The 27,175-nt window shown below is 61.0% G+C and overlaps 1 protein-coding gene across 8 annotated transcripts in view; it reads right to left on the bottom strand.

Annotated features, from left to right (window-relative positions):
• The window catches only part of SPEG (striated muscle enriched protein kinase), a 57,585-nt gene that overhangs the window by 8,200 nt on the left and 22,210 nt on the right, over positions 1–27,175 (bottom strand). For 6 of the 8 annotated variants that reach the window (XM_066233582.1, XM_066233589.1, XM_066233583.1 and 3 more), the window contains 25 exons: positions 22,166–22,341; positions 21,864–21,952; positions 20,785–20,960; positions 17,578–17,838; positions 16,349–16,507; positions 16,059–16,248; positions 15,726–15,949; positions 13,290–13,409; positions 12,944–13,048; positions 12,148–12,354; positions 11,666–11,789; positions 11,375–11,550; positions 9,021–9,133; positions 8,429–8,597; positions 8,085–8,181; positions 7,753–7,953; positions 6,585–6,642; positions 5,932–6,009; positions 5,650–5,828; positions 5,111–5,137; positions 4,318–4,470; positions 4,107–4,149; positions 2,989–3,057; positions 621–2,607; positions 220–351 (listed from right to left, as the gene is read on the bottom strand). In XM_066233582.1, coding sequence (XP_066089679.1) covers positions 220–351; positions 621–2,607; positions 2,989–3,057; positions 4,107–4,149; positions 4,318–4,470; positions 5,111–5,137; positions 5,650–5,828; positions 5,932–6,009; positions 6,585–6,642; positions 7,753–7,953; positions 8,085–8,181; positions 8,429–8,597; positions 9,021–9,133; positions 11,375–11,550; positions 11,666–11,789; positions 12,148–12,354; positions 12,944–13,048; positions 13,290–13,409; positions 15,726–15,949; positions 16,059–16,248; positions 16,349–16,507; positions 17,578–17,838; positions 20,785–20,960; positions 21,864–21,952; positions 22,166–22,341 — 5,313 coding nt within the window. Of the gene's footprint in view, positions 1–219; positions 352–620; positions 2,608–2,988; positions 3,058–4,106; positions 4,150–4,317; positions 4,471–5,110; positions 5,138–5,649; positions 5,829–5,931; positions 6,010–6,584; positions 6,643–7,752; positions 7,954–8,084; positions 8,182–8,428; positions 8,598–9,020; positions 9,134–11,374; positions 11,551–11,665; positions 11,790–12,147; positions 12,355–12,943; positions 13,049–13,289; positions 13,410–15,725; positions 15,950–16,058; positions 16,249–16,348; positions 16,508–17,577; positions 17,839–18,159; positions 18,961–20,784; positions 20,961–21,863; positions 21,953–22,165; positions 22,342–23,269; positions 23,490–27,175 lie in introns of those variants that run through there. The other 2 variants (XM_066233587.1, XM_066233588.1) reach the window with 2 other exon arrangements.

The raw sequence follows: 27,175 nt of genomic DNA on the forward strand, positions 1-27,175 counted from the left end.
CTAGTTCCTCCACAGTGGGGGAGGGTTGAGTGGGGCAGCCCTTGCAAAGTGCTTAACAGGACACGCGACATTGCTAATGAATGGCAGCTGCGGCTGTTGTTTTCTCTATTCCAGGTCCCCTCCATCGCTGCCTGGGCTCCTCATAGTGGTCCATGTCCCACCCAACTAGGACCATCCCCTGCAGCGGGACAGCCTCCTCACCCAGCAGGCCTCTCTCACCTGATTCGCTGCGCACGTACTGGTGACCCAGATCCTCCTGGACGCTGGCCGAGAGGTCTGGCTGTGATGACCCCTTGTCCTTCCGCAGCCTGGAGAAGCCCCAGCGCAGCCGGCTCCGGCTCTCTCCAGAAGCTGTAAAGGACCCAGGGGCCACCTGAGCACCTGCCCAGCCACAGCAGGGCGTTCCCATCTCCCCGCCGCCTTCCACCTTCCTTCCGCCCAGAGAAAGCAAGAACACCCAGCCCCACCAATCCCATTCTCAGGGCCTCCCGCACCTCCCCAGCCTCTCTCTGGAGGGTGTCCCCGCCCTCCCTTCCTCCCAGAGCCTCTCTACGGCGAACGCCACCCTGGTCCGCACTCGTTCGCACACGCACCCTCCACTGTGCCCCGACCCTCCACACCTGAACCACCCGAGGTGGCGCTGGCCTCCGAGCCCAGGGACTCCGCGGAAGGCGTGGTGGCGCCGGCCTGCGCGGCCAGCTGGTTGTGCGGGAGGCCGAGGCGCCGCAGGCTCTCGCCCTCCGACGTGGCCCTGCGCAGCCGTCCGAACAGCGGCGTGCTCCTGCCCGACGTGCCCCCCGAGTCCTCGCTGCTGCCGCTGCGCTGCAGCCGACTGGACAGCCGCTCCAGCGTGGAGCTCAGCCGCCTGCGCACCGCGACCACCGGGGAGCCCCGCGCCGAGCTGCCGCCCTCTGAGCTCTCGCCGTCCCCGCCGCGCGCCTCCCCGGCCGCGTGGCGCTGCGCGGGCGGGGTGCGCCTCAGCCGCTGGGACAGCGACAGCGAGAGGCGGCGGACGAGGCCCGGCTCCCCGACCGTCCTGAGGTCCTGCACCGAGCGGGAGCGCTCGGGCCGCCGCACCATCTCCAGGGGCGTTCCCGCGGGGCTGGGCCGGTACATGCCGTCCTCCTCCGCCCCGCGGAAGGGGCCGCGCTCCTCCGACCGCGAGCGACTCAGCATCCGCAGCCCCCGCGACAGGGGCGACTCACGGCTGCGCTTGAACTTGGCTTCGAACACGGCCTCAGACTCCAGGTTCTCAATGCTGCTGCTGAGACTGCTGCCCGGCCTGCGGGGCACCGTGGCGACCCGGGGTTTCTCGACTGGCGCTGGGGGAGCCGCGGCGGAAGGCACGCGCTTGTTGGAGGTTACTAGAGGTGGGGAAGCCACTCTGGCGAACACAGCAGGGTGGGACTTGGGCTCCGTGGGAGGCGTGGCAGCGCCCTGCGGAGGGCCTTGCTTCTGACCTGCCAGCTGCAGGGACTGCATGATCTGAGCATAGGGTGTGAGCGGGGGCGCTGGGGTTTGCAGAGCGGCGGGGGGCTGTGTAGGCTTGGGAGCCGGGCCTGGCTCTGCCTTGAGCTCTGGGGCCTTCTCTCCCGCAGGCTGCGGCGCTAAGGGCTGGGAAGCATCGCTGGGCGTGGTGGCAGGAGGTTCGGAAGACTTGGGGGCACTGGGCTTAGGGGCACTGGGTTTGGGGGCACTGGCACGCGCGGGGCTGGGCTGCTGGGTCTCGCTGAGAGCAGACAAGGAGGGAGACTCCTGTAGTCTGCGGGCCCCGAGCCGGGCCACAGGGATCTCAAGGGGCGCCCCAGCACGGCGGTGGCGGCCGCGGGGCTCTGCCTCACCCTGCGAGAAGCTACTGCTCTTCTGCAGTCCCCGAGTCTCTGGTGGGGGTTGGTGGTGGGGTGCTGCCTCGCTGGAGGCAGCCCGTGTCATTCGGGGGTCCCGGGCACGGCCTCCTAGACTCTCTAGCAGGGGACCCCTGAGGCCGCTGACCTTGCCATCCTCAGGGCCTCCCCGCAGCAGCCTCTGGCGCAGAGCCTGCAGCCTCTGGGCATACTCGCCCTCGCCCAGGCCTCCCCGGGTCAGGCGGGTGGCGCCCGGGCTGGGGCTTCGGCGCTGGGGCAGCTCCACAGACGCCGCCTTCTGCAGGCCCCGGCCCGGCTCCCTCGGCCCGGCCCGGGGCAGGGCGCTCTCTGCCGAGCTGCCCCTGCGGAGCTCTCCCCGCCGGGGGCTGGGCCCAGCCGGGGACTCCTGGCCTGGAGAGGGGAGGGCCTGAGGGCGGGGGGACTCCTGGTCCTGAGAGGTGGCCCTTCCCTGCTCCTGCCACTCCATGGGGGTAGCAGCCCCAGCCTCTGGGGTCCCTAGAGCCTCATCTTCAGTAGGAATGTCAGTGAGGGACACCCGGGAGCCTGAGAACTCGGGCTGCAGCGGCCGGGGCACTGAGGGCAGCTCCTCCAGCTCCTCCTCTTCGGAGTCAGAGGAGGACGAGAGCCCCCCACTGGGGGGTGGTCTTCTGGGCACGGCCACCCACACCCGCTCCGGGGGGGCCCGCAGCAGCTCCGGGATGGGGCGCAGCACGAGGTGGCACTTGTAGCTGATCTGGGAGCGCTAGAGACAGAATGCTAGGGTCAGACCTGAGGGGCCCCTGGGGCTGGATTGGCCCACTCAGGCCCGTCTCTGCCCTGGGGAAAAGCTCTCCGGCAGATAGAGGGTCAGGAGGCAGAAGGGAAGCTGGGCGGCAGATAGAGGGTCAGGAGGCAGAAGGGAAGCTGGGCGGCAGATAGAGGGTCAGGAGGCAGAAGGGAAGCTGGGCGGCAGATAGAGGGTCAGGAGGCAGAAGGGAAGCTGGGCGTTGAGAGAATAAAAGCAGGTGAAGATAGGTTAGCAGAAGGCGCGGGCTCACGATAGGAGAGAAGAAAAGCAGGGTGAGCAAGAGGAGGCTGCAGAATGAGCAGGTGGAGGCACCGAAGCAGGGCCCGCTCAGCTCACCTGCCACCTGCGCCGGGACAGGAACAGCTTCAGGTGGTCCGTGCTCAGCTCGGCGCCCTTCGCCTGCGTCTGCAAACCCGGGGAAGAGGGACTTAGGGAAGTCCTCTGTCCACCTCGACCCTCGAGGTTTGGCACGGAGAGACCAAGTCTACAAGAGGGGACAGGGAACTAAGCAGCACTGAGTTCAGCCTCCTGCAGGCCCCTGTCCCCTGGATCTGTCACCACAACTCCCAAAGCCAAGGTGCCCACGTGTAGACAAATTCCCTGAACCTAAGCGGAAAGGACAAAAGTCAGCGGCTGCGGGAGGTGTGCTTCAGAAATTACACCAGGGCTTAAGGCCCTGTCCTGGCGCACTGGCTGCCCTGGGAGACCTGTGCTTCGGCCCCTGGCCTTGGCCCTGCTGCCCAGCTCACCACCCGTTTCCATGTGGGGCTGGCGCCCCCGATATCTGGAGCCTTGGGGAGCTGGGCCGAGACAGATGCCTCCCTTGGCCACCCACACAGGCTTTCCTCTTTGGAGCTTGTCTCTGATCTGGGAGGCAAGGCTCATTCTCCAAGGACAGACCCCAGAAGCACCTCAGCCTTCAGCTGACCCAGTACGATGCTCAGTGGATGGCTTACTCAGTTGCTCTTTCTAGGTCATTTGCTGAACCTTGCCACCCCCCACCCCACCCGGCCGACTTGGAGCTGTGCCCTGTGGTGCTGGGGCTTGAAGATGAATGAAAACTCTGCCCACACAGAGTTCAAAATGCAAGAGACCAGGCCCCCACACCAACCACAGTGTGTGGGACCAGTGCAGGACAGAGGTGGGCACACAGGACTGAGAAGGACCAGGGTTGGTGTCAAGAACTAGGAAGAACCCTGCTGAGGATGCCCAGGATGGGGAAGTACGGACCTGTGCCTTAGAATCCATGATACCCCAACTTGAGCCTGTTTCCTTATCAGCAAAATGAGAGTTATACATTCCTTTGCAGAGCTACTATATTTGAGGCTGATAGGTCGTAAGTATATAAAACACCTATCATGGCAACTGCACATAGTAGGTACTCAATAAATAGAGCTGTTAACATTGCCTCCCCCTCCCCCTTTTCTACCGTGACTTTGCAGAACTAGACTCACTTTGAACCAAGGGTGCTCTCGGGCCTCCTCTGCAGTAGGCCTCCTGTAAAGGAAGGAGGATTAAGAGGGGATTCATCATTCATGAACTCAGTCAGTTCATAAATGTTTGGGGAAATGGGACCTCTAAGGACCTGAGGGACCGGATGTCGAAGGGCATGGCACGAGGGGACTGACTCTGCAGGCGGGGTACCCCTCGGGGCCTCGTACTCACAGCCGGTCCTGCACCAGCACTTTGATGAGGAAGCCCCGGGCCTCCCTGCTCAGGCTCAGGAACGTGTTCTCCTCAAAGGCCACGTTGTAGTTCCGGATGTTCATCAACGTCGTCCGATCGTTCTCCCCCACGAACGGGGAGATGCCCGTCAGGCTGCAGGGGTGGGGAGGGCTGGGTGAGCGGTGGGCAGGGCCCAGGAAGGGGTGGCGTGAGGCCAGCGAGGACACACGGCTGGGAACAGGTGGCGGCCCCCAGGCTGTGGGTCAGACAGAGGCGGGGGGAACCTGGACAGAGTCTTTTGGACTCTTGTCGGCGCTGCTCCCACCCCACCCCCGACGGGTGGGGAGGCAGTGCTGCTTTGAGACCTAAGCCCATGCATTAGAGGACCTGTCCTATCCCTCCTCCAGCTGTGGCCTGTCCTTGAGGTGAGGAGTCTGGGCTCAGAGGCTTTGCCTCCCTGAGCCTGAGCCTACACCTTCCAGTCTCTGCTGGACAGTCAGGACCTTGTAGTCCCTGCCCGAATGGCACTGAGCCTGCCCTGGCCGCTCTTCATCCAGCCCGTGTGCCTGCCCCGGGGCGTGACGGTAGAAGGCTTAGACACACAGGCTGGGGCTTCTGTTCATGCATATGGGGGCCCTTGCTATGCGGGAAGGAGCAGAGGGAGAGAGGCGAGAGGGAGGGAAGAGGAGGGGTGGGCTGCATGTCCCCAACCACTCTCCAGCCCCAGGCCCTGCCGGAGTGGGAGGGGAGGCCTGCTGAGAGACCACTGGAGCGAGGGCAGCGAGGTCCTTACCAGAGGAAGGCAACGACGCCCACGGGCCTGTGAGGGGAGGAGAGGGGGTCAGTGAGAGGACGGCCCGCTTCCCACCGGAAGTGAGCCGTTCTAGGCAGAGAACTCCATGAGAAGCATCCTCCCTATGAACCCTGTTGTGGACAAATGGCCACAGGACGTCTCCTTCAGAGAAGACTCTGAACCCAGAGGTCCAGACATCTCTGGAGGAGTCAAGGGTCGCGGTAGGGCCAGCACAGGAAGCCACGAGGAGTCTGAACCAAGGGACGATGCCTGTCCCACTGGGGGGAGGCAAGGTGGCTGCAGAGGGGGCGGCTGACCACCCAGGGGAGAGAGGGAAGCAGGGGCTGATAGGCCTGAGGCCATGTGTGCCTGGGTCATGTCTGACTGACAAGGGAAGAGCAAGGGGCCTGTGAGCAATGCCCCCAGTCGACGGTCAGAGAAGGAACCCGGGCTTGGTAAAGTTCCTCCCTGCGTGAGCGGCTCCCTGGCCCTGAGGGCAGTTTCCCCAGCCCACCGGCTGCACCATATGCCAACATTACCAGATGTCAGTGACTCCGGACACAGGGCTCTGGTTGACGATCTCAGGCGCCACGAACTCAGGCGTGCCATACTGGCAGTACTGGGGCTCTCCCGGAGTCAACTCCTGGGCGTTCCCGAAGTCACAGATCCTCACCTGCTCTTCCCCCTCGGCGCTGTCCCATACCAGCAGGTTCTCAGGCTGCAGGGCACAAGGCGGGCGTGGGAGCAGAGGGAAGGGGAGGGACACCCCGCCACCGGGCTTCCACAGGAGCTGCCTGTCCCCGCCCCCACGGGCACCTCACCTTGATATCCAGGTGCAGCACACGGTTCTGGTGCAGGTAGCAGATTCCCTCCAGCACCTGCAGCATGCAGGCCCGGATCTGCGGAAACAGGTGGCCCAGAGTCCGTGTGAGAAGGGCAGGGATTACGTTGGATCACCACCGGCGCTGTGGCAAGAGGGCTGGCCATGCCTGTTAAGCGGCCTTCGATGGCTGGTAGAAGGGTTTGGGTTGCTGAGACCCAGGGCCTCATGTACAGCTACACAGGTGGGCTCCCCACAGTTCTAGAAGGGAGTCGGTTACATGATAACAAACAGAACTGCGCGGTGCACAACTGGCACAGCCCTCCGTGGCAGGGCAGCAGGGAGACTAGAGGCCAGGTGGAGCTCCTCCTGGGAGCAATGTCTGAGGAATGCTGACGTGAGGAAGACTGGGAAAGAACAGAGTTAGGGACAAGTGGGTCTGCTGAGATTTATGGAGGACAGTGCAAGTCCCGGGCTGGGAGGGTCTGGTCTGATGGAGGAGGGGGCTCTGCTGCCTGCTCTCAGTGTCCTCCACCACCACCCTGGGCTTATTGTGGGCACAGATGGCATGCCCAGGACCCACTCCTCAGTTCTCAGAGTTCAGGTGGGTGAACGCTTGGACCCAACCTGACCCCTGCCACCCACTGCCCTCACCTCAGACTCACACACGGTGGGTTTCCTTGCCAGTCGCTCCAGAAGCTCCTCTGTGCAGCTGTGTCCCAGGTCAAGGAGAACAGTGACCAGTGCCAACTGCCCAGTCCTCCCTGGGCAGTGCCACCCACCCCCAGACCTCAGGTCAGATCCCAGCGCAGCACATGGCCCTCCTTTTCCTTAAAGCACATTTGATACCAGTTATCAGCTGTGTCTTCACTCTACTCTTCCGCCTGTCACCTGAGTGCACAGATGGGACAACCCTGCTTCTAAGCTCATCAGCTGTGGGATCTCGGGCAAGTCACCTAACCTCTCAGAGCCGAGATTCCCTCAGGAGTAAAATGGGGATAACATCTTCTCTTGCCCACCCTGTGAAGTATTTATAGGGATCAAGTTAGAGCAGAATTTTGTTGACTGTAGATGGAACTTCTTGACTCTATTCGAGTACAATCTAGAAGGTCCATGACACATAATAATTGGTTGTTTTGCTGAGGTTTGGGCTCTAACAGTGCAGGCTGGGAGGCTGGTGTGAAGAACATGGTCACCCTGCTAGTGGGAGTGACAAGCCAACCACCCATCATCCTTACCGTAGTGTGACTTTGTTTAACAATAGCTCTTACACAAGGCTCAAATCCATTCTTTATGGAAACAGCCTCCTAATAAAGCCAAGTACTGATGCTCATAGGAAATGGGGCCACTTCAAATGTTCAGGCACACTATACTGCGTTTCATGGTAAAAATCACATGGCTTCTGCTAGTTGTGTGATGTCTGCTGAGGTACTTAGCGTCTCTGTACCTCAGTTCCATTGTCTGTAAGATGGGGATGATAAAATACCATGAGATAGGCAGGTATACATGAGGATTAAATAGATCAAACTCTTAGAACATTGCCAGGAACACATTAAGTATATGTAAGTTTAAGCTAAAAAAAAGGGGGGGGGCTTGTAGAAAATGTTGGTTTTCACAGAAGTCACCAGACTCTGCTCTGTGAAGTCTGTATAAGAGGCCTTTAGGACTCCCAGTTGTCAAAGGGCACATTTTGTAAAGGTAGCATCTTCCGACTGTCAATGGAACCACGTTATTAAGTGTAAAACATGTCAATAATTGGCTCTTACAAGGACCGGTCATTCAGGGCAGGTGTCCCCCAAACACCCGGCCTGCCCCAGGATACAGCTCGGTGACGATGACCAGTCCCCGACGCCTCTCGAAGGCCTCGTGGAAGTAGAGGACACAGTCATGCTGGAGCCGGGCCAGCAGCCGGGCCTCCCGCCACGCTGAGGCCTTTGGCTTGGCCTGGCTGGGGATGAACTTGGCTGCAAACTCCAGGCCGGAGATTCGCTCCACCACACGCCGCAGGTAGGAGAAGGCGCCCCTGGGTGATGACACAGGGCAGGACAGGGTTCAGGCACTGCTGCAACCCCAGCTCTCCGCCCCCTCCGGGCCTCAGCCCCCGCCCCACTGGGCCCCCAAACACCACATCCCCTCCTCGCACCCACCCCATACCTGCCGATCTCCTGGTGGATGTCGTAAAAGTCGCCGAGCCTCCTTCCTCGCTGCTCCTCGTCTTCCCCGGCCCCTTCCACCTCCATAGCTGTCTGAGCTGGGAAAGAGACGCCTAGTGTTAGATGGAGGGCGAGAGAGGGACGAGGGCAGAGGGTGTGACAGGTAGGGCATGTGGAGAAGAGAGAAGGTGAGCAAGAACCCCGAGGGCCCGCGGGGAGGTAGGTACCGGGGCTGGGAGACGAGGGGCCGAGGAGTGAACGGCCGGGTAGTGCCTCTTGGCCAGGGGCTCACAGTCGGGGACCTGGGGGTGACCTCTGCCCTTCTCCCCTTGAGCTCCAGCCTACCTGAACGCACAGCCAACTCCGCTTTGCAGGAGACTTCTCCGGCCAGGTTCCGGGCGGTGCAGGTGTAGACGCCCCCGTCCTGGGCCCCCGCGCTGAGCACCACCAGGGAGCACTCGTTCTCCTCGTACACAAAGCTCACGTGGCTGCTCTCAGTCAACAGCATCTCATCCTACAGAGTGCGCGTCACCTCCAGCCTGGGCCTGGCTTCACCTCCACCTGGGACGCAGCTTTCCCTCCGTGCCAGGGACCCGCTGTCGCCCCATCTCAGGGCCAGGACCTTTCCTACCCAGGGGCCTTGCTTCCGCCCAGGACCCAGAATCGGCTCTACCTTCTGTCCCCCACTAATAGCCCTGTCTCCCCCAGCGAGTCCCCTGGTTCCTCGAACCCCCAGCTGCGTCACTCAGCACCCCTGGGTCCCCCTTCCTTCTCACTGCACCTCTGGCAGCAGCTGTGCTCCTGGCTGTCCCAGCTCCCCTCCTCCCAAGGCTGCCTGGACCTCTCCCACACTCCCAGCAAGTCCCTCCTCCTCCTTCCTCTGGGCTCCCGGCCAGCCCTGGCTAGGGCTCCCCTGAGGTCCTCATCACCCTCTGACCTTGTACCACATGATGTCCGGCAGGGGCTTCCCCTCAACCACCACAGCGAAGCGTGCGGTTTCCCCAGCCTCCACTTCCACGTCCTCCATGATGGACTCAAACCGGGGAGCCTCTGAAACACAGCGAGTGGGGGTGGGGCAGGGAGGGAACAGAACGATGGGGTCACATGGGCCTGCCTCCTCAGCAACTGGCTCAGCAGACCCACCTCCCCACCTCCCAGAGTCCCCGCCCCTCCGGACTGGGACTCTCACACTCGGCTTGGCTCCTGGGAGCACAGAGCTCCTTGCCTGGGCCAAGCACTCTCCCTGTAAATCCCTACGCGACGTCTCCAGTCTCAGAAAACCTAAGCCAGAGGTGTATGTAGGCTTGCTTGGGTTGACCCTCAGTGTTCATCTGTCAGCTTTGAAATGAGCTTCTCACACACAAAAGAAATCTGGATTTCCTGCCTCTCTTGACAAATCAGGACTGGCCATCCTGAGCCTCTTCCTTCACTGCATTGATTAATGAACTGGTGCGGGTGGCTCGACAGCGCCCCCTGTGGGTGATCACCCCTCTGCACAGTCCCACTGAGAGCTGCTTGGATGTGACTGTCCTGGGCACTGCAGGCAGCTCAGCCTGTGACCCTGGATCAAGCCTGGATCATGGGTTTGCCTCGGTCGGTCTTGAAGTTTTCTCCCTGAATCTTATTTAAATCTTGAAGGGGCCTTCTACCATCTTGGAGATGGCAAGATGAACAAACCGGTACTGATTCTCAGCTAAGTTCTCCCACACGTGACTGTGACTTTATTCTCTACCCATATTATGAGATCGTGTTATCTCCTTATAAAGTGGTTTCTAATGCTTATGATGGAATTAAATACACATTCCAATGGGCTTTGCAGAGGATTCTGTGACTTCCTGGTGCCCCCCCCCTTCCTGAGCATGGCTGAGGATCTCAGGATCGTGGCTTTAAGGAGGGTGGGAAGAGCAGGGCGCTGGGCAGGCCCACCGCCATCACAACACACAGATGAAAGAGGAGGGTGCCCTGGGGGTCGGGGAGATGCTACAATGGGGCAGATGTGGAGGGAAGGGGCCATGGCACCCGTCCCACCTGGGTGGGGGGGGGGCGGAGTGGGAGAGGCTGTAGACCCCAGCCCCAGGCCTGTTCTAGCCTTGGTCAGCTGGAACACAGTCAGGCTGCAGGGCTCGGGATGGCTGGGGCCTCTGCCTCTATTCAGAAAGAAAGAGGAGTCCTGCAGATGGTCCTCTCACCCAGGAGCAAAGCGGTGGCTGCGCAGGGAGTGACACGTGATGCAGAGAAGGGAAGCTGGGCGAGGGGGTTGTAACAGGAGTCCAGGGGCCCCGAGGAATGTGACCCCACCCCATTCGTCACCCACACCCTTCCCTCCCACTTTACAGATGCTTTTCCTCCCCTCTAGGAATCGGGCTTATGGTCTGTGTGGGGCTTGTGGGGGTGGGGTGGGAAGGTGGGCTCTATGAAAATCAAAGGACTGGAATGTTTCCACTGAACTTGGGACAATTTTTAAAAAGCACCAGAAAATGCACATTTAACCACGATACGCTTGCCTGTGGTAACTAAAATGTCACTTTCTTTGCATTTGGTTGGAATTATATGTACTCAGCAGGTAACAGGGTTTAGCTGGCGCCGGTCCGAAGTTCTGAGTGGCAGTTACATATGTCTAGAGTTAATTAACAAACTAGAAAACAAGGCATTTACCACTCAATGCATGCTAGGGGTTGAGAGACTACGTCTTTGATGGAAAGATGGCAAAGAGGGTCCTCACTGAACAGGTCAGGAGTCTCTGCCAACAGGTGGAGCTACGGGCGGCCAGGATGGGCGGAGCTGAGAGGTTCGCGGCAGGGCGCCCCCTGTGGCCGCATTCTATTCTAAATCCACGCGGTCTCCCTGAGCTCACTCCACTTGAGGTCCTATTTCTTGTTGTGTTTGACACAGGAGCTAGGTGCACCCTCTGGCTTTGGAGTTGGGTATCAGAGCTTGAATCCCAGCTCCTTGCCCCTGTTACTTAGCATACTCTCTGAGCTTCAGTTTTCTCAACTGTAAAATGGGGATAATAACTGACCCCCAACTCACAGGGTCCATATAAATATTAAGTAACGTGATACATATAAGATACTTAGCACTGAGCCTGGCACATACTAGGCACTCAATAAACATCTGCCCGTGCCTCCAGGAGGGCCCCTCGGCATTTAGTATGGGTATTATTAAGGCCACTAGATGGACAGACCCGAGAGGGAAGACCCAGGACTGGCAGGTGGGTGTGTGCACCTGGTGGGGGTGGGGAGGGGTGCTGGCCTCCAAGGGAGGAGAAAGAAAGGGTCTGCTGTCACCTACCGGCCAGTTCCAGGGTGACCGAGCAGGCCCGTGTGCCGTGGCGGTTGCGGGCAGTGCAGGTCAGGGGCCCCACATCCCGGCGGTTAACATGGCAGATCCGAAGACAGTACTGGTCATCATCTGGCTGGCTCAACTCATACACACCTGCCCGTGCCTCCAGGAGGGCCCCTCGGCAGCTAAGAGACACATGACAGGGAGGTCACCCAGGATCTAGCCACAGGGAGGTCAGGCCAGGGTGGCCGGGACTGGACTGCCACCTGCGGGAACGGGGCACGCGAGGCGGGGCCCCACCTCCTCCAGACGACTTGGGCCTCCACATGGTTGAAGGTGACGGTGACACTGGCAGGCTGTCCCTCCACCACATACACAATGTCCGGCTTGTCCAGCACAGCGGGTGCCTCCTCCAGGGCTGGGCCTGGGAGAAGACAGCAGGTCCTCAGTACCCACGGCTCCTTTAACCCTCCCAAGCACCCTGTTTTACAGGTGAGGAAGCTGAGGTTCAGAGAGGTCAGCCACTCGTCCAGGGAACTCAGTCACAGAGCAGCAGAACTAAGATTGCGTTCCCAGCTTGTCTGACGCGGGAGCCGCAGCCTCGTGCACAGGGAGTGCTGCTTTCAGTATGAAAGGGAAGCACTTGGAGGGTCAAGGTCATACTCAGCCATGCTGTTCCTCTCACAGCTCTAATGTCCAGACCAGCCCTTGAGCCTCCACCACAGGGACCCAATTCCCCCCCCAGCAGCATCGCCCCCACTCCACAAGACACCCAGGCTCACCTCGCTCCAGCAGCTGCACAGGCTCAGAGGGGGGTGACGGTTTGCTGCTGCTCTTGATGGTGGCACTGAGGACCCGGAAGATGTGCTTGACCCCCTTACGCAGCCCTGTGGCTGACCACCCAGGCTCCCGCAAGCCTGTGGCCAATGCTGTCCACTGGTCCGAGCCCAGCACCTGGTGCTGCACGGTGTAGGTCAGGGCGTCTGGGTCTGATGGGGAGACAGCTGCTAGAGGTGGGCATTGTGGGGTTGTGCCCTGCCCCACCCTCATTCAGTTCCTCGGGACCCAGGAACTCATCGTCAGTCTGCTCTGGGAGCCTGCCTCTGTCTCTACTTGCTCCCAATCTGCTTTTGCCCAAACACTGGTCTAGCCAGGCTCAGAACCCACAAGGCAGGCCTGGGGTCCAGTCGTAGGCATGGAGGGAGCTCGACTTGTATCCCAACTCCCTGCTACTGTCTGAGGTGGGAAAACTGAGGCACAGAGCAGGCAGAGATCGCGGGTGTGGAAGAAGCGCGTATTTCCTGAAGCATGACCCAAGCACCCAACCGCTCTGAGGAGGAGAAAGGAATGTGGTGGCCCCATCGGACCACTCCCCTGACCTGAGGCCAGGGCTTCATCACCGTGGAGAGGAGGCAGTCTGGGCCGCTCTCAGCCCCACTCTCAGCACTCCGTCCACTCCCTGCCCCTAGGCCTCCCTGGGCCTGGCTCTCCCCTTCTGGCTCCCTTGGCACCCTTGCCTGAGCCGGTCCTGTCCACGACCCCATCCCCACCACATAGCCCCAAGTGGCCCTGACCCACCAATGGCCATGTCCAGACTCCTGGGGGGGTTCCATGTGAGTGTGATCATCCTCCCGGTCACAGCCACCACCTGTGGGGCACCATCTGGGGGGCCTGGAACCACATCTGAAAGCCACAGGTCAAGCATCTGCTGGGTCCTTTAGATCCCACTGGTTCCACAGGGTCACCAAGCCTCAGGAGAGTGGGCTGGGGCTGGGGGCACAGCCACAGGGGCAGCGGCAAGGCCACACGGCTCCCCAGGGAACCAAAGGAAGGGAGCTGGTGCAAAAGCCCCTTGTTCACCCAGCCCCCAGGGTAGGCCAGAGGCCAGGCTGCACGCAGCTGGCCAGGAAGGCGCCTGCCTCACCTGTGACATAGAGGTGGGCGTAGCAGGCGGCCTTGCCCAGCTTGTTGGCGATGACGCTCTTGTAAACACCAGCATGCTGAGGTCCCACAGCGGGGAACACCAATCGATGGACATCCCTGTCTGGGGGTGGGGGGGGGGGAGAGGGACAGTGACACTGGGCCTGAGCTGGGAGGATACTTTGAGGAGTGTGCCCATGCCACCCCAGACTTGGCTCTTCACCCCCACTCACTCAGGGAGGAGGTGAGGGGGAAAGGACAGGCAGACAAGCAAGAAGTGTGTCCGCTGTGTGACAAACCCTGGGTCCAGACGGCCAAGTCTACACCTGCAGCCCTGGCCTGTCCCTCGGCACTTCACGCCCTGTAACTCGTCACCTTTCTTCCATGCCGTTCACCCGCAGTTGAAGGCCCCTCTTCTTTGCACCTCTGGTGGGGAGTCACACCCCTGTGTCAAAGTTCTGACAAGCTTTTGTTCCCAAGGCCCCTCTGCGGCCACTGGGGGTCCCATGCCAGCACAGACCCCGTGCACGCCCTCCACTAGTGCGGCCCACGCTCAGCCAGCGGCACTGCATGTTGCCTGTCACCCTGGAAACCTTAAAGGCACCCACTGCACAGAGACGGCAGCCAGAGCCCTCGGACTAAACTCCCCTCCGGCCCCGTCTCCTGCTAGTCCCCCAGGGTCTGACCCTGACAAGCCAGCAGGTCCCGGAACAAGCACAGCAGTTCTATCTCAGGTCTTCTCTCACAAAATCCCTCCTTCTGGAACATTCTCCTCTTATTACGGCCTCCTTCTCTTTCAAGACACAGTTCAAGTGAGCACCAGCCTGGGAAGGCTCCTGTGCCGAGCGTGGGGGGCCCCCTCTGTACTGCAGCCCTGGTTCCCCCCAGGACCCCCCGCAGAGCCCGCTGCCTTGCATGCAGTAAGTGCCGAACACATGTATCATAAGTTCCAATAAGGGTTGTCTGCTACGCCAGCTACTGGACATGCATTGTCCCCCCCACGATCCTTTCAACAACCCTGCTGAATTATTCTTGTTTTGCCAGTGAAGTCAAGAGACACTAATAGACTTGTCCAAGGTCACACAGCTAATAAATGACGGAGCGATGGCTTGACCATGGTTCCCTCTGAGTTTGAAGCTCCTCTTTCCCTACATGTGCTCTCTGGACGGTGATATGGGAGGCCCCTCCAGCAGGGACAGGGAAGGGAAGAGGTCTACACTGTCCTCTTTCATGTGAGGACCGTTCCCAGACACCCCTCCCGTCTTAGAGCTTATCTCCGCATAGAACCGTCACCCACTCATTTCTCTCCCCCGACACTATTTATAGAGGAGGAGAGACCAACGGCTGCCACTGACCCCGGCCACAGACAGAAGAGACGCCAGCTCAGATCTGAGGCAGACTCCCACCAGGGCCTCAAGCAGATGGAGAGATAAGGAGCCGTGGGCTGAGCAGACGACAGGCAGGGGCAGAGGGGAAGGCTCAGAGCCGCAGGGTGGCCCCGGAGATGGGGCACGGATGGTGGGGGGGCGTCATGGATAGGAGGTGGGAGCCAGAGACAGATGGTCCCTGCCTGCCTTCAAGCAAGTCCTTGATCTTCCGTTTAGCCTCAGTTTCCCCATCTACAAACGGGAATAGCAGTCCCTGTCTCACAGGCCCATGGTAAGGAAGGTGAGATCATCCGTGTCAGCTAGCACTCAGAGCCTGGCACACGGGAGACACAATAAAGGTGAGCTCTGTCGCACTGCAGTTGTAAGAGGCGGCCACCGTGGGGCACAGGGTGGCGCTGTCCGATGGGCAGAGTAGTCCTTCCCACAGGGGACTCAGATTCCTTCAAGGATGGAACTGAAATACACCCGTGAGACGTATCCCGGGCTGGAAGGACATGGTCCCCAATACACTCCTCAGTTCTTCTCCAGTTCCTGCTTTACTTGCTCCATTAATAGCCTTGGCCAATAACCCTTTCGGCGCCACACACTGCCCACACTGGCCATTGCACTGAAATGCCTCTGCTCTGCCGATGAGAATGACGATGGTGGCAACAACAGCAAGAGCAACGATCCTAAGAGTTAACCTGTACTGACCACTTGCTATTTGCCAGGCCCTGCTCCAAGTGCTTCATATGTATTCACTGATTTCATTCGCAGAACAAGCCAGTTACGGATGAGGAAACTGAGGCCTAGAGGGGTTCAGTAACCTGACCACAGGCTGTATTGCCTGTCTAGTAAGTTCTAATGGAGCCACCGAGGCCCAGAGTAGCAACTCAGCAGATGGGTGCGGTGTGGGCTCCAGGCAGGAGGCAATGGCTGCATAGCTCCTCTGGGCTCCCCTCCCCCAGGCGCACCATCCCTGACCAGACTAGAAGAGGAAAGCTTGAGTGGGAGGGGAGGGGTGGGGAGGGCACCGCAGGCGAACACCCCAGGGTCCCTTCCCAGACACGTACACTGCGTCATGCGCCGGTCGTCACTGCTCTGGATACGGTGACCATTGTGAAACCAGCTGATGGTGGGGTAGGGCAGGCCGGTCACCTGGCACTCCAGCATGGCCTCCTTGGCCAGGCCCACCTCCAGGTCCTGCAGGGGCCGCAGGAAGTCGGGCATGGAGAGCCGTTCCAGTTCGCCATGCTCTGGCTCCTCGGGGATGGACGGCATCTTCTCCAGCTTAGTGCTGCAAAAACCGCACAGCTGCCCAGAGGCCCAGAGCTTTGCCTCCTACCTCAGGCTGGGCTGGGGCTCCACAGAGGCAGCCCCAGCAGAACCGGGGGCCCCGGCAGTACCTGGGACCCGTGGCGGCCGTTCGAGGCTCCTCCACGTAGAGCTGGGCCGAGCAGTGGGCCTGGCCGTGGGCATTGGTGGCACTGACCGCATAGAGCCCCTCATCCTCGCTGCCCACGTGGATGATGTGCAGCGAGTGTAGACCCCCGTCCTTCCACAGACGCAGGTTCTCACTCTCCTCCACGGGGCGGCCTGGGGGAGGGGAGGCAGGAAGCACAGCGGGCTCAGAGAGGGGGGCTCTGCTCTCCGGCTCCCGGCGGTCCCCTGACATCTGCAGGGCGGAGGGCCGTACCGAAGTGCGTCCAGGTCACGGAGGGGGGCGGCGTGCCGCTGATCTTGCAGTCGAAGCGGGCCGTGCGGCCTTCCAGGATCTCCACGTCCTCCAGCAGCCGCGTGAACAGCGGAGCCAGCGAGGGCCGCACGGTCAGCCGGGCGCTGCAGGTCAGCTCATCTAGGCGGAGGGTCAGCACGGGGGCGAGAATGGCTGCGGAATCTCGGGCACCCCAGCCCCGAGGCCCTGCCCTCATGCTGGGCAGGAAAGGGCTGCTGGGCCAGGAGCTGGAGCCCGGGCAGAGCCCAGCAAGGCCCCGCCAGCACCAGAGTTAGACAGTAGGCAAGATCCAAAGACTGTGTCTTCTTGGGGGGCGGGGTCGGCAAGGGTGGCAGCAGGCTGCTACGGTGGCCAGGTCCACGATAGGGACCCAGGGCTCCAGCCCGGCTCTGCCCTCCTCAGCTCACCTTGCCCATCTCGGATGGTGCTCAGCTCAGCATGAAAGAGGGGCCTAGAAGCCAAGCCCCTTCCCTCCCCTGCACCCCCTTTTCCCTTCCCCTTAAACTTCCCCTCTGCACCCAGGTTGTGCCCACACTCCCTCCCCCCAACCCCCGACCCGGAGCATGTGTCCTTTTGCCCCACTCTGCGGCCATTACAGCACGAAATGCTGACCTGGTCCATCCCTGCCTACAAAGTCCCTCCAGTGTCACCTTAAGTGCTCATTACGGCAACCTGGGGAAGCATTGTCTCCACTCTTCAAACGAGGCCGGGGACCAGGTCAGAGATGTCATTCATAATAAGAATGGCTGACATTTATTAGGTGGCACCCTTCACCAGGCGCTGTGCTTTGTTCTTTACATTCATTATCTCATTAATCCTGCCGATCCCCGAGCTAGGCATTATCAGGGTCCTTTTTAACAGATGAATAGCCCAAGCTCAGAGAGATGAAGTGACCTGTCCAAAGTCACGTGGCTGGTATGCGGCAGGGGGAGAATTGGAACCTGGGTCCAGGTCTGCCTGCCTGCCCTCAGCGGACAGGCTCCTAACAGGAACAGCAGCCAGCACTGCAGGTGCTGCCCCCAGCGCTGATCTTACTGAGGCGGGCGTACGGCTCCATCTCCCACCCCCTCTCTTCCCCCGGAGATGGAGCCCATCTTATTCTGCACGCAGCTCCCTCACCTCCGGTCCCCTCCCTCCAGCTCCTGGGCACCCAAGGCAGCTGCAGCCCTGGGACCCAAGCAGGCAATTACCTTTGGCCGTGCTGAGCTTGCAGGTGTAGACGCCACTGTCGTCCTCGTGCACCGAGGTGAGCAGAAGCTTGCACTTCCGGCCGTCAAAATGCATCTTGCATTTGAGCAGCGCGGGCTGCAGCAGGCGGCCGCGGCACAGCCAGTCCACCTCCACGTCGGCAGGACCCGCCACCAGGCACTCAAACAGCGCCATTTCCCCGGCCCCCACGTCCACGTCCTGCAGGGGGGCCAGCACGGCCAGGGACCGGCTCTCAGGGTGTGCTGGGGGCAGCGGCCACCGGGGGCACACGTGGAGCAGAGACACGAGGGGTGAGGGACACACACACGCACACACAGAAAGACAGACAGACACAGAGAGAGAAATGCATTTTGTTCCTTTGGAGACAGAGGGAAAGCCCGCCCACCTGGCTGGCCAGGACAGCAAGGAGGTCCCAGGCCTGGCTTCAGGATGGCACCACCAGCTGGGCCAGAGAGGGGAAGCTCAGGGGAAGTGGAAGGAGTCGAGGACGGGGAAACTGAGGGCCACGTACGGGCAGAGACGGCGGCAGAAAAAAACCAACACAGCACACCAGCTGGGTACAAACTGGACTTTATTTGAACTGAGAAACAAGTATTTCTGAATATCTCCACACCCTCTACAGTAGGTCCCTACTCCTGTGCCAGGTCTGGCGACTTCCCTTGTTCCCAGACAGAGCCTCCTGGGATCTGACAGTAACAGAGGGAGCCGCCGGTGGGCCCGACACCGGCCATGGCCAGGACTCGGCCAGGCCCCCTCCTCAGCGCAGGGCCCGCGGCCTCTGGCTTTTGGTCTCTTGTGAGACCGAGTGCTGTGCCCCTCGAAACTCGTCTCCGGAATGGTCAGTGCTCTGCGTCCCCGTTCAGGACCCCTTGTCAACAGCCTCCTGCCCTCTGGGCCCCTCCACCTGGCGGATGCCATGCCCTGCCTCTCCCCCTCGGCTTTACCCACGCCGGCTCGGAGGCAGCCTTCCCTGACTGTCACAGACACACAGACAGACAAACGGAGAGACAGACAGGGCCTGCAGCAGCGGTAGCACATGCGCTCGCTGGGTGCTCCCCTGCGGGGAGAGACTGGGAGGGGGTCTTGATACCCCTCATGGCCACCCGTTCCTGGCACTCAGTCCACACGTGGGCTCCCGCCTGCCCAGCCATACGTCCACTTGGGAGGGAGGGTCCACAGGGGCCCACGGCTATCCCAGGATGCTGCATGGGGAGGGGAGGGGGAGGAGGGGGAGGGGAGGCTGGAACAGGGTCCAGGCCGGCAGGAGGCAGAGAAACACAGCGAGGTCCGAGAGGTGCCTGAGACAGGGGCGCGGCTCGGAGGGCAGCAGGGGGGAGCGCAGGCGGCCCCCTGAGCTCACTCGCCTGTGTACAGACAAAAACCTCAGTCAGCAAGCGGCAGGTTAGTGCAGCACACGCACACACAGGCACGCACGCAGCCTGGCTAGGTCCCCCTGCGCGGACAGCTGCCTCTCAAATCGCCACGATGGCACTGCCACATTCACTGCCCCAAGAGCAGCCCTGGGATGGGGGTGGGCAGCCAGCCAGAGGCTGGGTCTCTGGGTTTCCTGGGCAGTTAGAGGCCCTGGGAGAAGCTTTCACAAGTGTCAGGAGCACCCCAAAACCTGAGGGGTGTCGGGAAGAATCCCGAAGAGAGAGAAGCACCGAGACACGAGTTAACGCAGAGAAGCAGGGCAGAGCCAGACCCCGACGGAGAAGGAGCAGGCCGGGGAACGGGGGCCGAGCTGCGGGGCTGGGGGCTGGGGGGTGAGCAGGGAAGAGTTCAGAGACTGAGGACAAGGCAACCCCAGGAGCAGGGGTCACAGAGGCAGGGAACGGAGAGGGGTGGGGCCCGGCGGAGGTGACAGAGGCAGGGAACGGAGAGGGGTGGGGCCCGGCGGAGGTGACAGAGGCAGGGAACGGAGAGGGGTGGGGCCCGGCGGAGGTGACAGAGGCAGAGAACGGGGAGGGGTGGGGCCCGGTGGAGGTGACAGAGGCAGGGAACAGAGAGGGGTGGGGCCCGGCGGAGGTGACAGAGGCAGAGAACGGAGAGGGGTGGGGCCCGGCGGAGGTGACAGAGGCAGAGAATGGAGAGGGGTGGGGCCCAGCGGAGGTGACAGAGGCAGAGAACGGGGAGGGGTGGGGCCCGGCGGAGGTGACAGAGGCAGGGAACGGGGAGGGGTGGGGCCCGGCGGAGGTGACAGAGGCAGGGAACGGAGAGGGGTGGGGCCCGGCGGAGGTGACAGAGGCAGGGAACGGAGAGGGGTGGGGCCCGGCGGAGGTGACAGAGGCAGGGAATGGAGAGGGGTGGGGCCTGGAGGAGGTGACAGAGGCAGGGAACGGAGAGGGGTGGGGCCCAGCGGAGGTGACATGACCTTAGGGTCCGGGCTCCAGCAGGGGTCTGGGGGGATCCTGGGGGCTCTCAGCACTGGCCTCCACCAGGAAGGGGGGGACAGTGGCTGAATGTGGAGCTGAGGAGGGGTCCCCAGCCCTGAACTGCCCACGGGGAAAGAGGTGAGAGGTGGGGCAAGTGGCCAGTCCTTGGAAGGAGAAGGCCCAGCCCCTGAGGGCAGCCTGGCTGGGGCCCGCCGTCCTGATGCCTGAGAGGCGCCCGACCCGCACGCTCGGCTCTGGGACCCCAACTCTTCACGTGTCACAGCTCTGCTCACCCTGGCACCCTGGGGTCCCTGTGATGCTCCAGACCCGAGCCACCCCAAGGGCCCCTCCGAACGGGTCCAACGATCAGACACTCCCACCGCCACCCCCAACCACAACAGATTCCGCACAGGAATGAGACGGGCAGGGGGCCACAAGGCAGTAGGAGAGGGGGCGTGGGTGTGAGGGGAGGGCCTGGGAAAGGCAAGGCGACAGAGGTCGAGAGAAGTGTCGGGAGAGAAAGGCCGGTGGCAGCAAGCAAGGCCTCTGGCGGGTGTCGGGGGCGGGCAGGACTGAGCCTGGGGACAGCAGTACTGGTAAGCTGAGCACTGAGCAATCTGCTGTGTGGCCTGGGCAAGTCACTGCCCCTCTCTGGACCCCGTACTCAACTGCAATAGAAGCAGCTAAACGTGGGGATTTCTAAGGCCTTTGCAGTTCTGGCATCCCATCACTGAGGTTGTGTGAGAACTGGCAGTCGGGCAAGAACAAGGCCAGGGCCAGGTCGGGCGTTCACGGAGAGAGTGAGGGACTCACCTCGGACCTCCAGGCGGGCCTCACACTGCCGGGCGCCGTACTCATTCACCGCTTTGCAGGTGTAGAAGCCGGCGTCCCCACGCTCAGCAGCCAGGATCCGCAGCCGGCACAGCCCGCCCTCGGCCTCCTCCGCGAAGCGCCGCTGGTCGGGGCGCACGGGCTGGCGGTTTCTCAGCCTGTTAGAGGGGCGAGAGCTCAGTGCCGGGGCCCAGGGGCCTCACCTGCACATGCAGGGCAGTGGGCGTCCAGAGCCAAGCTGGCCTCTCCTCCCCGCTCATCGTTTGTCCCCTCTCCGTGTCCGTCCCAGTGACCGTGGGCGCCCCCTGATTACAGGCTAGGTTTTCACCTGGACTCTGCCACCCCCCCTCCCCCAGGAACTTCCAGACCATGTCTGCCCACCTGCCTCTCTCCTTTCTAGGAACCTAACTGCCCTGAAGAGGAGTGCCAAGCTGTGGGGCTCTTACTAGCTCATGCATTTCCTCCTGTCTTATTTTTATGTTCTTACAATGAACTGATAGCTTCCCTCCTTCCCAAAAGACACATGGGACAACTTACATTGTGAAGAAATCACACTGGGGACCAGACAATCAGTTAAAAATGAAAAATAGAACCAAAACCAAAGAAAAAAAAATCGTAAGCGAACTAATCAAAGCTCCAGGCACCGGGGATGGAGCCCGGCAGACGAGGCCTGCATGGACCTCTGGGCTCCAGCAGTTCAGAATAAATGATTCCATCTGGGCTTCAAAGAGCACCCGGCTGTCTATTGTCAGTGGGCTGGGGTGGGGGTGGGCAGCCTCCCCAGGGGTGAGAGGGCTCCAGGCTGTTCATCCCAAGCCAACAGACAGGAGACCATTTGTTACCAAACTCCTCCCTCCTCCTCCAAGGAAGCCCAGATTGAGCCCTGGACCCCAGGCGGGGGCATGGGCAGGCTGGGGGTGTGTGTGGCACCACTGTACCTAGCGTGTGGCCCCTTGCAGACCACGGGGATTCTGCTGAGGGCCCATTCCCCTCTACCCAGAGCCAGGGCCAAGCCTGGTGTGGGAGAAGTTGGCAGGTAGTGGTTAGTGGCTGCTACTCACCAGGAGACCACCGGCTTGGGCTCCCCCTGCACGCGGATGCTCATGGTGACATCTTGGCCTTCTCTTACTGACTGGTCCATAAGGGAGACCTGAAGGGGACTCCAAAGTGTCAGGGCCCAGCTTCGGCTCCTGGAAGACGGGGGATCTAGAACGGAGCCTCTTCCCCCGGGGCTGACTGAGGCTGGCTCCGAGTAAAAGGGGTCCCTGGGGCCGAGCTCCGGGTGGGGCTGGAGCCCAGTGTGGCCCCAAGAACAAGGGGCCACACGAAGGAAGGGAGCTGAGACCGATCTCAGGAGTCTGACCTTGAAGGTGGGGGGCGCCTTGGAGCCCGCGTCTGAGGAGCGGCGGCTCCGGCTGGGACTGAGCTTCATGGCAGGGCTCTGGGGCCAGGCCTCCCCGGGCTCCGGGAACTCCTCGGGGGGGCTCAGGTACTCCTCGTCAGAGGTGATGGGGCTGCTGAGAGGGGATGCGGACCCACCTGGAGGAGAGACAGCGGCACCCAGAGAGATGCCAGGAGGGAAAGGGGGCAGAGAGACTGAGAACTGGACAGATCAGCCTGGGGGTCAAGGACCTGATAAGGTCTGGAATGTGCAGAGCCTGGGAGGTGACACGGTTCCCGCAGGCTGGCCCAGTCCTGCCTTCACTTCCTGGGGCTCCCGCTTGCTTGCTGCACGACCTTAGCAGGTACTGCCATCCCTGAGTCCCCGAATGCTGCTCTGCCACACTCTCCCAGCACTGACTCGGCAGAGCCTCCCGAGTGGAGGAACCGTGGGGTACAGCCTGGGGCCAGGGATTATTCTGGCAGCCCAGGGGCTGCTCCTGGGCCTTGTGGGAGACTTGGAACTCCCCTGGAGCCCAGAACCCACATTCCCGGCACAGAGCTGCAGGCTCCTAACGCAGGTGGCTCATGTCTCGGGACTCCAGAGTGGCACAATCAGGACACCCGTTTCTTGGGTGAGCTGGGCCTGTGCAGAGGAACACACACCTCAGACAAGCCCCGTCGTGACCTCAGTGCCAGGGCCAATGAGGTGGCACTGTCCAGCCTGCCCTTCCCCCTCTCCCTTCTCAGCTTCCTGCCCCAGATACCCCAGGGGCACCTGTTGGCCCCAGCCCTAAAACATGGACCCCAAAACTCGCAGGGGATGAGAAAGAGTTCGAATCAGCCACACAGAAAGGTGGCTCAGCCTGGGAAAGAGGAGGGGGCACCAGCGTGTCTTTGGGGGAGGGGTGTCCCCAGGGCCTTGACGCTCTCCCCTGCAACTGGCCAGGGGCCCAGCCTCACTGAGCTGGCTTCTAGCCGACTGCCAAATACAGACATGAATCTGCCACAGCCCCCTAGCCCCTCCTCCTGGCTCCCCCACCTCAAGCCCCTTCAGCCCAGCCCCCGGGGCTGCACCCCAACTCACCTCGAGACTTTGCACGTGAACCCCAGCCCGCGCCTGTCCCGAAGGCTCTGCCCTGGCACCAGGCCCTTCCGCTGCCTGCCCACCACCCACCCCGCCAGGCTCCCCAGAGAGCAAGAGCCCGGCCTGCCCAGCCCCACTGCTCGCTGACCCTGCTGAGGCTCCGCGGGCACGAGGCCCTGGGGGAGGGGAAGGCGGAGGTGGGGGCTGGCTGGTGGGGAGAGGCTGGGTGGCAGGCAGGCAGCTGGCTGGGGGGGTGGTGCCTGCTGAGACCACAAGCAGCCCGGCCGGCCGAGGGGGAGGAGAGGGGCGGAGTGCAGCGGCTGTATTTAGCCGCCCTGCTCACTCCCAGGCAGCAGGGTCTGCCTTTTCTCTCCTTACAGCTTCTGGACCCTGACAAGCACGAGGTCCCTTCAGTGGCACCTCGACTCAAAGTGCCAGAGCTTTGGTCCCAGAAGAGGAAGGGGGTAGCATGGCACTGCAGCATCCGAGATGCCTGCCCTGACCCACTTGTTTCGATGGGCCCACTAAAGGAGGCACAGAAGGCAAAGAGCCCCTATAATGCCCTCTGCTCTGACCAAACCACCCAAATGCCACCAAGCCTCAGAAACCACCAAGCCAGGCCACTGTCTCTTCTGGTGCTGACAATCAGAGAGCTGTCAGGACCTTCGGCCTCCTGCCCAGAGAAGAACCCCCTCCCCGCCCCCCCCGCCACCCTCCCTGCCACCTGAGTGGGCCCACACCTTGGCTTCCCTCTCCTGCCACAGCAGGTGTGCCCCGCAGCTGCGGCAGGGCACTGGGCCTGCGCTCAACATCCTTCGACAGGCGTTACCGCTTGGCAATTGCCCCTCACCCCACCAGCCCCACCAGGGCCCACAGTCAGGAGCCAGGGGCTGCTTCCCCCAGTCACCACATCTGTATTGGGGCTCTGGAAGGAGCTTGAAGACAGCGGGAGAGTAGGGGAGCCGTTGAGAGGTCACATGTCCTTCTCCCTCCTCCTATCACCCTTGCTCAGGGCCACATTCCCAAGCTATGACCTGTGTTTCCCATCATTGCCAGTGAAGGGGGGGGGACTGGCAGAGGAGGGGGGCTCCCCATTCAGGCTGGCTGTCTTGACATGGGGGTGGGGAAGGAAGTCAAAATGGCCACTTGGTGAGCATCCGCTCAGGGCTTGCCATTAGCTGATGCGGAGATCACAGGCATAGCTCCTGGGGGCAGGCGCCCCTTCCCTCTGTGAATCCTGGTGACCTCCTGAGTCACCTCCAGGTTGGACAGTGCTGAGGCCACTCATGGCCCAGGGAGGGAGAGCAGAGATTAAAGCAGATGGACAAAGTTTTCAGGGATCCTCAGAGACCCCTGGTGGTGGCGACAAGCAGAGCACCCTGGGACATCCAGTGCCCAAACTAGCTAGAGTCCTTCAGGCCCCTCAAAGGGGGTTGTCAGCGCAGCCTAGGCAGCAGGCTCAGGCTGCCGAGGGGGCAGAACTAGGCTTCTCTGAAGAGAGAGAGAAGACCCTCACCCCTCTGTACCCCCAAAACTGTGTGATCAAGGAGGCTGATCTCTGTCTCTGGGTTCCGGAGCCTCTGGGTTTCCACACCAGGCTCTGGTGGCACCCCACTTTTGCACTGGTCCCACTGCCGAAACCCTGTTTGGAGCCAATCCCTACATCCCAGCCTGCTCCACCCACAAGGCCAGCTCTCACTGTGGGGAACATAGTTACACCGGCCAGGGAGGAAGCAGCACCCGCCCCCCCAGTATGTCTACCACGTAGGTGCTGCCCTTACTCGCCCCCCCACTGCACAACGCTGATTCTGCGCACCTGTCTGGCCTTTCAACACCGCTCCCAGGTCAACTCACTTCATGAAAGAAAGTACTGGCAGTGGGGAGCTCACAAGTCGGGGAGCCCTCCCTCCCTGGACTAGTGCATCCAGCGCAGTAGCAGTCCCAGCGTCCTGTGCGGTATTCTCACAATAGCTACAGTCACAGCCACCTATATGAAAGCGTCATGTCAGGCCCTCTCCATCAGTGCTACTCAGAATGGTCCTTGACCCACCCACATCAGGACCAGCTGGGAGCCTGCCATGAAAAACTAAGACTTCCTGAGACAGAGGTCAGGAAACTGCATTTTCAAAAGCCCCCAGTAGGTTCTCATGCACATGAAAGTGAGGGACCGATATGAACCTCACATGAGGAGGACAAAACTGACATGACCCTCACATGAGGAGGGAGCCAACCGTAAAGGTGGTCTCACTGAGCCCCCTCTCACTCAGCCACCAAACTTCAGAGCAGGGCTCTGAGCCTCAGAGGTCTGACTCCACAGCCCATGTGCTTCCTGCTGTACCACCTGGCCTCCATGCACAAGGGCCCCCGCTCTACGGCAGCGGTTCTCAAATTCACCATTCACCAGAATCACCAGGAAGCCTCCTCTCCTAAAGACACAGATTCCTGAGAGCCACCCTGAGTCTCTGCATCTCGAACACATTCCCAAGGAGATGCCCATGCTCCTGGTCTGGGGACCACACTTTGAGGACCACTGCTCTGTGGCCTATGGTCTCCTTTGTCTCCCAACATCCACTCTTAGGAAGATCCTCGTGACGCTTTGTAGATGCGTGTCTCGCCCAGCTTCTGCGTGCTACCCAGGTTGCTCCAGGGGCTTGCAGAGTCACAGGGCTCTCTAGCCCGCACTGCCAGCTCACACACCGCTCCTGACTGTCCAAGAGGGCCTCAAGGTACGGCTGCAAGAGCTAAGAGTAGCCAAAGCCTGGCCATAACCTCAGGAGCCTTCTGGCTGTCAGGAATGACAAGCCAGATACACAGACGACTGTAACAGCAACCAAGAAGAAGGTGACAAGAGAACGGAAGATAAGGCCACAGGAGACAGCAGGACTGGACTTTTGGCTCAAGGAAGAAGCGGGGACTGAGGATAGGAATAGTATTAGAATTAAAAGTTTAGTTTAAGCAGAAAAAAAGCAATCCTGGAAGAGGAAACCACATAAGCAAATAAATGTTCAGGGGCAGAAAGCGTGTGCAAAGAACTGTAGCTCAATCCCTCTGGCTATAGAACTAGGTAAAGAAACAGGACGTGACCATGTGAGAGCAGGTCCCTCCCACCGCCTCAGCTGCTTCCAGCCCACCGCCACAGATCATCTGTGGGTCCAGATGCGGGAGGCCAGCTTCTGGAGCGTGGCCCTCACTCGGACAGCTAAGGGAGCTCCTGGGGGTGTCTGCGGCAGGGAGTCATGTGCTGAAGGTGAATAGCTTTGCATGTGGCCAGGCCATTCACAGCCGGCTGTCCACCCATACTGCTTCCGTGGGTTCACCCAGAGGTGATTTCCTTAAGTGCCTGCTGGGATAATCCCACCAGGGAAGTGAGGGACATGGCGAAGCGCGGTGCTGAGAATGCTCCAGCTTTGGTTTAAGAATGGACAAGGAAGAAGAGAGCATTTCACATGGTCAGCCCCGCCTCGGCATGGAAATGGTTAATTTCCTACATATGATTATTTGGGATTGCTCCATGTTGGATGAAGCACTGGCACCCACAGTAAATTAGGGTCCCTATGCTTCTGACAGGCTGTGCGTGATGACCCCCATTCTGAGGTAGAGGTAGCAGCCCTGGGGGAACACCCAGTGGAGGCAGACCCCTTCTGGGAGACAGACGTGGGGAGGGAGGGCTGAGTCTAGTCAAGGCCCCACACTGCTTTCCTAGATGCTGTCCAAATCCCACCAAGTACGGACAACAGGGCCATGTGGCAGTCCAAGGTCCCCTCATAGGCACCTGCTGACTTCACAAGTGAGAGCTGGCCAGGAGGAGGAGGGGCAGACAGCAGTACTCGAACTTCCTTTCCTTTCTATTCATGACCTCCCCGATCCACCTTTTTTCTGTTGTGATAGTGTCATCATACAGATGGG

This window comes from Saccopteryx bilineata, chromosome 5, assembly GCF_036850765.1.
Source record: "Saccopteryx bilineata isolate mSacBil1 chromosome 5, mSacBil1_pri_phased_curated, whole genome shotgun sequence".
NCBI classification, from domain to species: Eukaryota; Metazoa; Chordata; class Mammalia; order Chiroptera; family Emballonuridae; genus Saccopteryx; species Saccopteryx bilineata.